The 16,312-nt window shown below is 29.2% G+C and overlaps 1 protein-coding gene across 3 annotated transcripts in view; it reads right to left on the minus strand.

Annotated features, from left to right (window-relative positions):
* LOC122498647 (KH domain-containing, RNA-binding, signal transduction-associated protein 2-like) overlaps positions 1 to 16,312 on the minus strand; it is a 434,337-nt gene that overhangs the window by 146,953 nt on the left and 271,072 nt on the right. For all 3 annotated transcript variants that reach the window (XR_006301248.1, XM_043606486.1, XM_043606485.1), the window contains exon 3: positions 7,514 to 7,630. Coding sequence is in view for 2 of the 3 variants with exons in the window: in XM_043606486.1 (XP_043462421.1) it covers positions 7,514 to 7,630 (117 nt within the window). In the remaining variant the exon portion in view is untranslated. The remainder of the gene's footprint in view (positions 1 to 7,513; positions 7,631 to 16,312) is intronic.

Below are 16,312 nucleotides of genomic sequence, written 5' to 3' on the forward strand. Positions count from 1 at the left end.
AGCGCTCATTGATGATGAGAATCCGTGGAAAAAGGTAGTGAAACCGGACGACGTAGCGGGAATATTGCGCGATAATCATGATTTGCCTCAAGCCGGCCATCTTGGTAGAGACAAGACACTTGATAGGATTCGACAGAATTTTTATTGGCCAGGTATGACCTTGGACGTTAGGAATTATGTCGATGAGTGCGAGGTATGCATCAAAGTCAAGTATAATCAGAATCCTATAAAAGGAAAATTATCGACGCGACCGTTGCATTCGCCTTGGTCCTTTTTATCAGTCGATACGGTTGTTACCCAAACGCGGACAAAAAGGGGAAATACTTGCGTCCTGGTAGTGTTAGATTTGTACACAAAGTACTTAGAATTATTTCCGATACGGGCTAAAAAAGGTAAAGCTATTGTAAAGATTCTCGACGAGTTGTTCGATCGTTGGGGAACTCCTAAAACGGTACTTACGGATAACGGCACGGAGTTTGTCAATAAGGAAGTGGCATCATACTTGATGGCTAGGGGAATCAAACAAATAACAACGCCGATAAAGCACCCTCAAGCTAATCCAGTTGAACGGTTTAATCGAACCATTAAACCAATGATTGCCGCATTCCTCAAACAAGATCATAAAGAGTGGGACGAGAATTTATCGAAATTGCAATTAGCCTATAATACGGTGCCACACGCGGGGACTAGGGTTTCTCCCTTTTTTCTAAATCACGGTCGCGAAGCCATTGTCAAAAGAGAATTGGATAATTCTGAGGTTGATTTGGGGGAGTCGTTGAGTGATTCAGTTTTGTTCTGGGTAGGTAGAATGAAAACCATTGATGAATTTCGACATAAGATTGAAAGTAAGCTCAAAAAGTATTCTGATGGACGTCTTGCCATAACAAATGCAGGTAGAACAAATTCAGTCGAAATCAAAGAGGGGATGGAGGTCTATTACCCAAACAAGAGACTCAGCAATAAGGCTGAAAATTACTCGGCAAAGCTGGCCTATAAGTATCTGGGTCCGGTCAGGATAAGTAAAGTCCTTGGTGCGTCAACGGTTGAATTGAAAGATGGATCTGGAAAGAGCATAGGAAAATATTGTATTTCCGATTTAAAAATTCCTCGTAGAAGTTGTCGAAATTTGAATGTTTTGTAGATCGAATTGCCGACATCATGTGCAACGAGAAGGGTTCATCAACAACCGACAGGGAAGCTGTTCGACTCCAGATGGAACAGCTTCTGGTGCAGCAAAGCCGGATCAGTAATTTGATGGCGAGTTTGCAATCTCAACTTCGTGATGATGGTGACAATGATTCGACAACGCCGACGAATGACGAGGAAGATCCTGTCTTCCTCACAATTCAGCAGGCTACTGAAGATTCGGACGATCACGCTTCGAGGCAGACTGTTGAGGTGGACGAACAATTAATTGATCAGGCTGATCAATCTCTAGCAGCTGGAGGAGTTCATGATGTTCCACGGGAGTCGGCTATGGTCTTTGCTGAAAATAAATCAGAGGAAGCCTTGAAGATCATTCGAGAAATCAAAGAGATGAATCCACCACGAATTGTGAAACGTCCAACGAGGATAATCACCGATGTCGACATATATCGTCAGAACTTGGCCCGAAATCGCATAGCCAATGCGAGACATCCTCGAGAGTTCAATCAACAAACGAATGAATACGAAACTATGGCTAGCAATAATACAACGGAGGTTGCCCCATCAGTTTGTGTCGATCCATTGCCTTTGAATACCATTCCGAGTTTTGCGCAGGTGCTGCAGCAATTAGGTGTTCCGGATTTGGCGAGACCACACGGGCAGCAGTAGTCTCTCTACATGGTTGACTGCAGGATAATCAGCCTTGAATTGCTCAAGGATTTGATTATAAAGCGAGCCGAACATCTTGCGATGAAGAAGGATGCAAAGAAGGTCGACGTTGGAACCCAAACATATGTCACAACTCTGGGTAAGCAGTGCGTTTATGGTCAGGATTTTGCACGGACTGTGGAGCTGTGGGATTCGACACTAAGGACTGTATTTATCCTCATGGTGTCGAGCATGAGCGTATACTTGGACGATGTCCTGGCTGCGGAAGAGACGAGTATATGTACTTCCCGGAATGCCCTGACTGTAACATACGTCATGAGGGGATTGTCGACTGGTTGCGTCTGAACTATGCGACTTGGCCTGCCTGGATGGTCCCTCGTGATCATCAATTTCTCATCGGAGGTGAAATTGAAATTTTAAAGAAGAGGATTAAGGCGAAATTTGATAATCCTAAGGATGAGCCGAATAGAATTCGTCGATTTTTGCTGAGAGAGAATGTCTTTCGTCAGGTCAAGGAGTTCAAAAATTTGGAGTCGAAAACGGCTTACCAATTGTCGGAGGAGAGGTGATGCAGAGACGACCAGAACTCTCGGACGGGCAGAAATTGAAAATTATTGTTGCGGCGGAATATAAGAATTCGGCAGAATAGCAAAGTCGACAGATTTCTAATAGTTTCGAATGTTTCTTTATATTTTTTATATACTTTTTGAATTTGATATTTTTGATTTCCCTATTAGTTTTTTTATATAATTTTGATATTGAAAATTGATATGACAATACGACGAAAATTCCGTATATGTATTTCTGAACAAGAAATGAATAAATAATAAATTTTGATAAATTGAATTTTCACGGTATAGTGAGTGTCTTCGGAAGGTGTGTAGCAGGTGATCTACCTTGATTGTTTATTTTATGTGTGTTTAATTATGATTTTTTTCAGAGGTTCGAGAATAACTTGAATTTAAAGATATTTTAGTCCTAATTTTCTTCATATATCGACACGTCCGAAGGGGGAGAGTGTAACAGGAAGTATTTTTGTGTCTCCTTATTTATAAAATTATTTAGTGTCGATTGAATTATTTTATTGAACCTCTAATAGATTGACGACATACGATCCAGGGTTGCCATGGCAACGACACTGCGCTCGCGTAGCCGGAAAATTCGGCAAGTGCGCGACAGGTCGAGGCTGATCACTTTTGGATCGTTCGTCGACTAGGAATCTAGTATCATTTTAATTGTGATTATTTTGCGAAAGATTTATTAGTAATTAAAATTATTGTGAGTGTAAAGAATTGGCCAATTCAGAGAGTTTGTTTGAGAGACAGAGTATCATCGTAATGTAAGTAGATTATCTGTGAATATATATCTTTCAGTTGACACTCTCGTTGGTTTTAATTTATAGGGTTCCCCCATGTTATCCCCCCTGAGATAATATTAAATTATTAAAAAGTAAAGTAATAGAACATTTTATTTACCGTCGACCTTCAGTCGACTGGCGCCCGTGGTTTGTTTCATATAATTGTTAACTTTGAACCCACACAGCTTAGAACCCGGCCGCGTGTGGTGTGGAGTTTTGATTTTGATAATTAAATATTTTAAATAATAAAGACTCCTGTTTCAAAATGCTTTTAATGCTTTAAAATGTGCACTTGTAAATGAACCGGTATTGCACATTTTTAACCCTAAGAACGAGACGGAATTACATACCGACGCCTCAAAATTTGGAATTGGAGCAATTTTGTTGCAACGTTGTCCGATTGATGGGAAGCTTCACCCTACGCATTTTATGAGTCGAAAAACGAATCAGCACGAACAGAATTACACTAGCTACACTTTGGAAGGATTAGCTATTGTCGAAGCACTTGATAAATTTCGTGTATATTTAATTGGTATAAAATTTACTATTGTTACAGATTGTTCAGCGTTTAAACAAACTGTGCAAAGAAGAGACGTGTCAACGAAAATATGGCGCTGGGTACAGAAATTGGAAGAATTCAATTACGTTATTCAGCATAGGTCAGGAGATCGTATGCGGCATGTCGATGCTATCAGTCGCCATCCTGTCATGATGATCACAGCCGATAATATTCTTTTACGATTAAAGAAAGCTCAAAGTGAAGACCCCGAATTAACAACTTTGATCGAGAATTGCAGAGACAAACCGTGGAAAGATTATCTCTTACGAGCAGAGATACTTTATAAATTCAATAATGGAGTCGATTTATTGGTTGTACCTACAAGTATGCAAGATGAAATTATCCGAACTGCACACGAGAAAGGACACTTTGCAGTGGAGAGAACTAAAGCAGCAATCGACGGTGAATATTTTATTCCAAATGTAAGGACTAAAATCGAGAAAGTTATCTCCAATTGTGTACGATGCATCTTGGGTAATAAAAAAGAGGGGAAGAAAGAGGGTTATCTCCATCCTCTTCCAAAAGCCGATGTTCCTCTTTTCACCAATCATTTGGATCATCTAGGTCCATTGGATTCTACGAGTAAAAACTACAACCACATTCTAGCCGTAATAGACAGTTTTTCGAAATTTATATGGCTTTATCCGACTAAATCCACGACGTCTCGTGAAGTCATCGACAAATTAGAAAAACAAAAAGAGATTTTCGGAAACCCTGTGCAAGTTATTACCGATCGAGGCACAGACTTTTCGTCAAATGAGTTTCTCGATTATTGTGAGAAAGAAGGAATCGCAAGAATAATGATTACCACTGGAGTGCCGAGAGCCAACGGCTAGGTAGAAAGGCTCAATCGAACCATAATCCCTATTCTTACCAAACTATCGATGGACAACCCTACGAAGTGGTATCAACATGTCAAAAGAGTCCAAGCAGTTCTTAATTCTACCTATCATCGAAGCATAGGAAGAACGCCGTTTGAGCTGCTTATAGGAGTTAAGATGCGTTGTAAGGAAGATATTCTTCTTCAAGAAATTATAGACTCGGAAATCGCATCAGTGTTCGAAGAGGATCGCGAATTAATTAGATCGAAAGCAAAAGAGCAGATTCTTCACGTTCAAGAAGAAAATCGTCGAAATTATAATCTACGACGTCGTGAACCGAAAAAATATTCCCTTGGACAATTAGTAGCGATTAAACGAACTCAGATGACTCCCGGCAGAAAACTTCGTTGTAAATTTTTAGGTCCGTACGAAATCACAAAAATTAAATTGAATGATACATATGATGTAACGCGAATCGGCGACGGCGAAGGCCCTTTAAAAACAAGCACTTGCGCCGAATATGTAAAACCTTGGCTATAAAACTAAATAGATTCATTCGAGACGAATGAATATAAAGGAGGGCCGATTGTAGGAATTTGAATATAGCGGTTCTTAAGTAATAGTTAATTATTATAACGATTGAGAGCGCTGTTGTATGAATGAGTTTTGAGTTCTTGGTTAGAAAGCGTCACGAGCTGCTTCTGTGTAAAATGTTTAATCTTTACTTTTGATTACAATAAATTAATGTCTAATATTAATTATGTCGTGTTATTAAAGAATACCCCTACATTTATAAAGTGTAAATTAATTATTAATAATAATTTCTGAAAAATTTCTTTCAACATTTTCAAATCCTTTTGTTTACAATTCAATTTTACGAAATTTCATCGATTATTCAGATATTCGGAAATTCTTCAATCAAATATATATTAGAAAATAAAAACTTCAAATAATAACTTAAAAAAAATTCAATTCAACTTTTACAAAAAAAATTAAATCTACACAATTTTGAGTTAAAAGTATGAAAAATTCAAACATTCAAAGATTATAATTTGAGACCTGCTTTTCAAAACTCAATTATTATCTAAAGTTTTAACTGAAATTCATATTTGATTCAATTATTATTAGAAAATTCTACGACAATTCAATTATTTAAATAAAAAAAAAATAATTTATTGAAAAATTCAATGTTTTTTAAAATTCAACTCTCACTTAAAGAATTTTATCAACAAATTTTTAAATAGGTAATTAAAATTCTTTTGACGAATTTCAATAAAAAAATTTTTAATAATAATTTCATTTTTCGAGAAATTAGATTAAAAATGTATTAAAAATAATTTAATCTCTGTAAAAAAATTTCGATGAATTGGAAAAAGTTTTTGAAAATAATTGATATTTTTTTCAAGAATTTTATTACATTTTTTTTTAAATAATTTAAATATTGCCAAGAATTTTATTACAATTTTTGAAAATAATTGAATTTTGGAGAAAAATTTTAATATTTATAAAGATAATTGAAATTTTGACGATAAATTTTTTTAAACTTTTGACCATAATTGAATTTCTGCTAAGAATTTTATTATTTTTGAAAATAATTGAATTCTTGAGACGAATTTTTTAATAATATTTCTTTTTAAATACCTAATTATTTTTGATACAAAAATAAATAATTTATTGAATAATTGAATGTTTCTCAAAATTCAATTCTCATAAAGAATTTTATTAACAAATTTTTAAATAATTGCATTATTTTGACGAATTTTAATAAAATTTTAAGAATAATCACATTTTTCGAGGAATTTGATTAAAATTGTATCAAAAATAATTGAAATTCTGCAATGAGATTTATTATCTACGAAAATAATAATTGAATCCCTGTAAAAAATTGTATTACATATTTATAAAAATAATTGAATCTCTGTAAAAATAAATTGAATATTTGTGAAAATAATAGATTTATTGCGAAGCAATTTATAAAAAATGTTTAAAATAATTCATTTCTTTTGGAAAATTTTATTAAAATAGTAGATATTGAAAATCATTGAGTGGAGGAGAATTTAAAAAAAAATTGAATTTGTTAAAAAGAATTTCATTAAAATTTTTGAAAATAATTGAATTTTGGAGAAAAATTTTAATATTTATAAAGATAATTGAAATTTTGACGATAAATTTTTTTAAACTTTTGACCATAATTGAATTTCTGCGAAGAATTTTATTACTTTTGAAAATAATTGAATTTCTTTGGTGAATTTTAATAAAATTTTTAAGAATAATTATACATTTTTCGAGAAATTCCATTAAAATTGTATGAAAAATAATTGAAATTTTGCGATGAGTTTTATTATTTATGAAAATAATTGTAAATCTATAAATTTTTTGATTATTTATGAAAATAATTGAATTATTGCGAAGAAATATTGTAACTAAACTCTTTTAAAATTGAATTAAGAAAATTGAATTAAAGAAAAATTAGATTTCAAGAATAAGCACAATAACTTTAGAAAACAATAATTTTCCTGGATTCCAATCAAAATTCCCTGACTTTTCCAGGTTTTTTCAAGGTTTATAAAAATTCCCTGACATTTCCAGGTTTCCAGGTTGCGTGGCAACCCTGGGAAGAAATTTATAAAAAATTTGTAAATAATTGAATTTCTGTGAAATTTTTTTTAAATAATTGAAATTTTTCCAAGAATTTTTAAAATTGTTGTAAATAATATTTAATTTAGACAATCATTTTGTATTAGAAGTCGTGTTTATTTCATAGTTTATGAAGCAAACAAAAAGACACCCAAAATTGAGAATTTTTCTGTGAAATTTAAAAATTTAATTTTTTCCAGGACTTTAATTTTCGCTGAATTCCCTAACCTGTGGCAACCTTGTGGTTACACCTTCAGTGAATACAACCCTAAATAATAATGAGTAAAATAATGCATATTCAAAGTAATATTTGAAGAAGCTCACCTTCTGACGATCCTTCATAGAACCTCTCCCCAATACTGCCATCTTGCACATAGTCTCTTCCTGCAGGCGTTTCATGGAGTTACCCTTGGGACCCAGTAGTTTTCCAACAAAATTGAACTAAAACAAAAAAAATAATACCGTTATCTTTGCGCCTTCATAAAAATGGAATTATACAATCTAACATGAAAACTTATTTTTAAACTCCTACCCAACATCATTTATATTAGGAATTTACATTTTTTTTTTTTAAGTATAACACTTCATGTATTATAAAAATTTAATCTTTTTTTTAATAAACTTAATATTTACTTATTAATAATAAAACTATAAATGTTGATATAAAAAGTATAATAATTGTCTCGTTAAAACCTTAAATTAATTATAGGTGAAAGACTAGGTTCTGGTAATAGCAGTAGAATGTTTGTAAATGTCAAATGCAGGTAATGCACGAGATAGAATTGGAGGGAAAGTTTTAGATTTTCAGCATATGTTACAGGATATATAATATAACGTCGCCTGAAGCTGTTTCTACTCAACGAAAATTCAAATTTTCAATCTGTCCTAGTGTACAACTAATCAAATCAATGAACAACTCAACTTCCTGTTATATATAGTTACACATAAAGCAGTCAATTTACCTAAAAATGTTTATTAATAAAAAATATATTTTAAATTCTTTTTTTTTCATTTCATTCTCAAAAGTGAAAGAGAAAAACTTTTAGAAAAAAATTTTTAGAAAAAAGCTTTTACAAAATTACATCAACATAATAAATAGATAACAAAAGAAATTTTATTCAACCAACAATAGTTTTTCCGTGTGCATGTAGAGAATTCATAAAATGTTTATACTGTAACATTAAATTTATGTGTGCTTTAAATTTTCTTCTTTAGTGTACATTTAACAGGACAGTTAAAAATTCGTTCCTTCCTAAAACATTTTTTGCTCGTTGCACTTTAAATTTTACCTGCCTGTAAAACTCCCGCTAAAGTATTTTGTGACAGAATTTTCTTTTTCAAAAATATTAGCAAAAAATTTTTTTCACATATGGTTGTAATAAATAAGATGCATGGAACTTTTAACTTTTAAGATTGGACTTTTTTTTAAAGCAAGAACATTGATTTCACTTTGTGAGTTTGTACACATGTTTGGTATGTTTTAGCACTGGAAATTCGTATACATGACTTATTTTCAAAGCACGTTATCAATGTTTATTGATTGTTAATAAATTACCTAAAATAGATATAGCTTTTAAGAAGGGGATGTCAAAGTCAATGCGATTCTTCCATTGAGTGAAAATCGTATCGAATTTAACGGGAGGTCTAAATTGTCTAACATGTTATTTCCATTTGGGAAACTAGACACTAATAAAAAATACAATTGCTAAAAATCATATATAGAAATAAAATAAACTTTATTTTATACATAAACTGTATTTTCATTTCTGTATAGCAACATATGCTGATCATATTATGTGACAGCTGTTCGGTAGTGCATGATGTTTCATTTACCAACATTAATTAATTTTTTTTAAAAATTTCAACAAAATAAATGTTTCACTTTCTATATTTTTCAGTAAAAATCAATATTCCCTCGCATTAAAATTTGGAAATTTTAAAAGTAAACTTTTCAATTAAACTTTTCAAATTTTTAATAAAATTATGTTGATTGTACTTAAAATTCCTATAAGCCCATAAAAGATATTTTTTCATTATTAACAAAAGAGAACAAAAGAATCTGTGTACATTGTACAGTTTTTTGTATATATTATATTAGGAAAAAATTTACCTTACAAATATAAGTAAAAAATGCAAAAAAGTATATTTAGCCCTTTTTCAATATCCGAGAGAAAATTATGGGTTCATTTCTCAAACATTCAACTCACGTCATCTTATTCATGTTGCAGATGATGCATTACACATGAACAAGGATCTACGATTGCTACTGTAAAGAAAGTCGTTGACGCGATTGGAAATGTTCTCGCAGAAGTGCGAGATTGGAATAAAAGAAGAAAAGAACGAGAGAATGCGAAAAAACAAACAATGAAAATGGCCCAGTAATAAAAAAGAAGTAATATTTAATTTAAAAATACAAGATATTTTATTATACTCTTAAAAGCCGGATATTTGGTTCTTTTTCATAAATAAATTAATTTTCCAATGAATTGCAATTTAATGGAATTTAATTGGTGTCGACCTCGTTTGGTTTGTATACAAGTTTCAATAAACAAGAAATTATTTATTTCTTTTTCTCCGATCTGTGGTCAAATCATATATATTAAAAATTATCTTTAAAACGAATTAAGCATTCCTATCTCTTTTATTATTCTTCTGCACAGTTAGTTATGCAATGTACAAACTAATTATTTAAAAAAAATGGAAGACAAGAATTTTAAAGGAAATTAAATTTACACGTATAAGAATAAGATTACTTTTAGTTTTACGTTATGTTGAGTTTGCTTCAATATAATACAGAAATTCTCCCGAGGATTGAAGAATTAATCCCGAACGAATATAGCGCCGGACGAATCATTTGCATTTAATGTTGACAATAATGGAGTAAAATAGAGAAAATGCAAACTTTGCCAAAAGTTTCTTCCATTGGGAAAATTGTCAAAATGACCAGCTCTTTTCACAAAAAAATATCCTTAATTGCTGATTGAATACTTTTTGCTAAATGCAAAGCTCGAACCAGTGAAATTATTTAAAAATACGAATTTTACGGACCAAAAATATTAAATTACGGACCATTTACGAACCAATTAACTACTGACAAAAATAAAACCAGTCCGAGTCAAATAAGAGAACATTTTACTCAAAATTAGAAATTCAATTTTTTATAAATAAAACATGAAGATATCGATCACTCCGAGTCTTCGACTCGGAGTTTCTTTCTTCATATTTTATAATAATTAAAGATGTCAAATTGTTAAAATCATCATTTTATATTATAAGAATATTGTTACTGCAACTTCTTCAAAATTATTTTCAACATTTCAATTCAATTATTATTTTCCAGAGTTTTTAACTAAAATTCTTCTTTAAACAATTATTTTTAATAATTTTTGAAAAAGTTCTTTGACAATTTTCAAATTCATTTATTTACAATTCAATTTTACGAAATTTCAATTATTCGAAAATTCTTTAATTATATAGTAGAAAATAACAACTCCAAAAAAATAAAAAAAAAAAAAATTGAATTAAACCTTTTGAAAAAAATTAATTTCACAGAATTGTTAGTTAAAATTTTAATTTTCAAAGATTTTAATTTGAAACCTTTTCAGAATTCAATTATTTCCAAAAATTCATGCTATAATGCTTTTAATATTCAATTATTATCTATAAAATTTTAACTGAAATTCATTTTTAAATCAATTTTTATTAGAAAATTCAACTACAATTTAATTATTTAAATACAAAAATTAATAACTTATTGAATAATTGAATGTTTCTTATAACTGAATTTTAATAAAGAATTTTATTAACAAATTTGTAAATAACTCAATTCTTTTGACAAATTGAAAAAAAAATTTTTTTAAGAATAATTACATTTTTCGAGAAATTCTATTAAAATTGAATTTTAAATAATTGAAATTCTGTGATGAGTTTTATTATTTATGAAAATAATGAAATTATTGGAAAAAAATTTATAAAAAAAAATTGTAAATAATTGAATTCCTTGTAAAATTTTAATTATTTTATGAATACAATTTAATGTTTGCGTAGAATTTCATTAAAATTTTTTTAAATAATTGAATTCTTTTGGAAAATTTTATGAAAATAGTAGATATTGAAAATCATTGACACGGTGGTCTGGAAGGCGGAAAGTTCCAAGCAAAAATGACGACAAAATCGACAAACGGGGATGTTTTAAGGAAGGTTTGGGCATTACAAATCCGTTTCATTTAAAATCCCAGCTGATCATTTAACCCTTAAACCGCACACTGCCGAATCATAAAGTTATCAAATACACAAAGACACTTGACAGACTAATGTCACTCACGAAACATAAATTTAAGTACAAAATGTACCGTCCAATATCAACACATGTTTAATTTTTACGAATTTAACCGAAATATTAGAGTAAAAAGATAGAATATGGGTGTCGCACACCCAGGGTGCGGTTTAAGGGTTAAGCTAAAAAAAGCGTTTCTTTTAGCAATTTTTTTGAAGGGGAAGGAAATGATTACGGTAAACGAAATTTTTAGATAATAGTGTATTATATTTAAGCTTAAAAAGACAATTTCCCTGAGCCATACAATAATCCTTCCTCTTCTTCAGAAAACTTGTTTCAAAATTGATTTTTTGAAGCCTGTAAAGCAGACTACTGCTTTAAGGGAGGGGTAAGGTCTATTCGGTAAAAAAACGCATGTTTTTATAATTTTTTTTGTCGATACGCAGAAAGTTAATTTATTTTATCGCTTTGCATATAATTATGTAACATTTAAAAAATATTTCTCTAAATTTTAATTCAAAAATATTAAGATCTGAGCGAAATAATAGGATTTTTTTAAGCTCCTCCAAAAAATCAAAGTGCATCTGTTAAAGGAGATGTTTTTTGAGGTAACGCTGGGAGGATTTTTTAAATAATTTTTCGATTTTTCGTAGCACTTCAAAGCCAAAAAGGCGATTTTCGCTATAAAAAATTGATTTATTTGTTATTGTAAAATACGTAATTTTGTATTTTTTAAAAAAAGCTCTAAGGGTTACCTGAGTAATTATGCGAAGATACTGTGCGCAAAATTGCAGAACGATTGGTCAAATAGATTTTGAGATATCGTGAACACGGATTTTAAAAATGCTTAGTTTCAGAAAAATGCTTTAATCAGTAAGGATCAAATGCACAATACTTGAAGTTTGGCATTGTTTTTACACGTTGAAATGCAATTTAAAAATTTAGCAATAGGTATTTCTTATTGCACAAGAATCAATCTTTTAAATGGTGTATCGAAAAATATTGCAAATTTAAAAACAAACAAATTACAAATGATTTTTTAATGAAGAACATGAAGCCTGGACCTACAGAACTAAAGTACTCGTAACATCGTCAATTTTTGCTTCGATTGACTTGAGATTTTAACACAACATTCTAGAGATATTATGTAATCATTAAAAAAATTCTAAAAAATGCAATAAAAAATTTTTAAGACCTTACCCATTCCTTAACATAAAGGATATGTTCTTATTGTAACAGATTTTATAGATAAAAAATATGACGTCCCCAATGGAGGAATTTAATGAGAAATTTATTAAGTCATGAGGCCTACTTTTGATCTATAGGTAAAAATAGGTAAAATTAGTATAAATGTCTATTTACTGTAACGGCAGAGCAGGTCAAAACTGCCCCTAAATTTTGAGAGCAGAGAAGCCTATACATACAGGTTATCCCTTGCAGTCACGCAATTAGAATAATCGACAAAACATTATAAACTCTATTATAGATAGGGTTTCTTGGGTCGCTAAATTCGAATGCAGGGTCAGATTTGCAAAATTGTTAAAATTCAAAATAGTGGATTTAACGAGGCGACGAATTTTTTTTTTAAATTAAACGGATTCACTAAAAACTTGTTACTAAGGGATTTTTAGCTTCACTGATATCAAATCTGATGTCACTTTTCAAAAATTCAAATTTTTAAAAAATTCGTCCGCCATATTAAAGCCGCCATTTTTAATTTTTGAAAAGTAATAGCGGATTCGTAATCAGCAATCCCAAAAAAATCCCCCCAAAAAAAAAAAAAAAATCCCAAATTTTATCCCAAAAATATTTATTTAAAAATAACAAGTTTCAAGCAAATCTGGTGGGTTTTTATTTTTTTTCAACTATCTCAAAAGGTGGTCGATATATTGACAAATGTGACTGAAAGGGTAAAGCCTTAACATGTACTTGTAGGTTAAAAAATCTTGAAAATGTTGCGTTGGTTGCGGCGATATATTTTTGTAATATAGGTGGATATACGTTAATATTCGTACCAATCCTTCCTGTTAAATTGCATTTTTAAAAAAGTTGAGGTGTAAATTTACACATTTCAGATTGATTTCCCGATATCTCACTTAAATGATCAGCTGGGATTTCAAATCAAACGGATGTGTAATGTCCAAACCTTCCTTAAAACATCCCCGTTTGTCGATTTTGTCGTCATTTTTGCTCGGAACTTATCATCTTCCAGACCACCGTGTTGAATTGAGGAAAGTTTTTGAAAATAATGGCAATTTTTACTGAGAATTTTATCAAAAATTTTTTAAATAATTGAATTGATTCGAAGAGTTTTATAAAAAAATTTTAAAATAATTGAATTATTTCAACGAATTTTACTTAAATTTTCAAAAATAATTGAATTCTAGCGAAGAATTTTATAAAAATCATTTTAAATAATTGATTTTTTTCTAAACATTTTATGAAAATTGTGTTTGCAAGTAATTAAAATTGCCTGCGATTTATTATTAATAAAAAAAATTGAATAAATAAAAGAAATTTTATTATTTATCAAAATAATTAAATTCTTACGAACGATTTTATTAGAATTTCTTAAAATAATTGAATTTCTAAGAAGAAATTTATTAATTTTAAAAATAATTGAATTCTTGTGATTAATATTGTTATTTATGAAAATAATTATTGAATTTTGCAAAGAATTTTATTAAAATGCCTCAAATATAATCCCTCAAAAATAATTGAATTTTCGGGAAAAATTTTGTTATTTATCGACATAATTGAATTCTTTCGAAAATTTATTTATGTAAATAATTGAATTCTTCCAAAGAATTAAAAAAAACATTTTTTAAATAATTCATTTTTCCGACGAATTAAAATTAAATTTTTAAGAATAATTACATTTCTCGAGCAATTCCTGTAAAATTGTATTAAAAATAATTGAAATCTTGCGATAAAGTTTATTATTTATTAAAATAATTGAATAGTTGCTAAGAATTTTATTAAAGTTTCCAAAAATAATTAAATGCTTACGAAGAACTTTATTAATTTTCTTTTTTTTTTGAATAATTGAATTTTAACGAAGAATTTTATAAAAATCGTTTTAAATAATTGATTTTTTTTGGAAAATTTTATGAAAATTGTGTTTACAAATAATTAAGTTCTTGCGAAAATTTTATTATTCATGAAAATAATTGAATTCATAAAAAGAATTTTATTATTTACGACAATAATTGAATCTCTGTAAAAATTTTATATTGTTTATAGAAATAATTAAATTATTGCGAAAAAATTTATAAAAAATTTGCAAATTAGTGAATTCTTAAAAAAAATGTTATCAGAAAATTTTATAATAATTGAATTTCTTCGAAGAATTTTATTATTTATGAAAATAATTGAATTTGGGATGAATTTTATTAAAATTTTTCATAATCTTAATTAAATTCTTTTGAAGAATTTCTTTGAGTTTCTTTAAAATAATGGAGTTTATTTAATAATTTTAATTGAAAGTTTTCAAAGTAATTGAATTCTATATGAACAATTTGTTTCAAGTTTTTACAATATTCCTCTTTCTTAATCATTGAAATTAAACATTTAATTCTTGAATTTAAAATTAAAATGTTTAGAAAATAATTGAATTTTTTTGAAAAATTTCTTTAATTTATTGAATACAATCGAATTCGTTAATAATTGAATGGAAAATAATTGAATTCCTGAGAAGAATTTTATTATTTATGAAAAATAATTTAATTCTTGCGATGAATTTCCATATTTATAAAAACAATCAAATTGTTTCGAAGGATTTTTAAAAATTTTTTAAAATAATTGGATTCTTTCGAAAAATGTTATTAAGAATTTTTTTAAAAATTGAATTCTTTCATGAAATGTTATTTTAAAGTTGTATTAAAAATAATTGATTTTTTTGCAAAGAATTTTACTATTTATAAAAGTCATTGAATACCTTTGAAGAATTTTGTTATTTCTCTAAATAATTTTAGTTTTTTAAGAATTTTTGAAAATAATTTAATTTTTGCAATTATTTGTAACTTCTCAAAAATCCTCCAAATTATATCGTTAAATTTACGAACTTTTCTTGCTTTTTCAATGAAATTACGGACTTTATGGACCTTGTTTTTTAAAAAAACTGACTTTTACGGACTTTAAACAAATTTACGGACTTTTACGGGATTTGCGGACCTAGTTCGAGCCTTGTAAATGTAAAAATTTCTTTCATTAAATAATAATCAGTTGACGTTAACATTTATTTCGTAGTTAAATTCCATTTTTAGAATACAGAGAAAGTATTTCTCGACTATTTGTGATCGAAGTGCATCATTAGCATTACGCGCGTAGAGCAGCATAAAACTGTTGACAATATACAATTGGTTTAAAATTTGACTTTGAATAATTTGACAACTAATCGGAGAAAAGGAGAAAAACAAAGAGATGATTTATTATGGAATAATTATGACGGTTTAAAAGAGTATAGAGAGTTGTGTAGCTGACGACTGTTGCGTTTATTGAAGCACATCGTGATCACCTATATATTGACCAAATTATTCGCTTTGCGTTCAATGTTCATCTCGACTCACAATACTCAGCAGAATGTTCAGTCATCGATCGTTTACGAGGGAAGTTAATGTGAACATATTAGCATTTTCGACAACAGCTTTTGTTCACACACGCCGCGTTAGATTCGATGATCATACCGTACGACTGTATTCGAACTAGAAACTAAAATATGTTCTAGTCAGACATAGATTCATGCATTAGGCTATTTCATAATTTACACACCACTAGATATATGTTTCACGAACTTCACTTTGTGCGTCAATATTTCCATTTTAAATATAATGTGTGTATCTTATCAA

This window comes from Leptopilina heterotoma, unplaced genomic scaffold (assembly GCF_015476425.1).
Source record: "Leptopilina heterotoma isolate Lh14 unplaced genomic scaffold, ASM1547642v1 Lhet_156, whole genome shotgun sequence".
Lineage (NCBI taxonomy): Eukaryota > Metazoa > Arthropoda > Insecta > Hymenoptera > Figitidae > Leptopilina > Leptopilina heterotoma.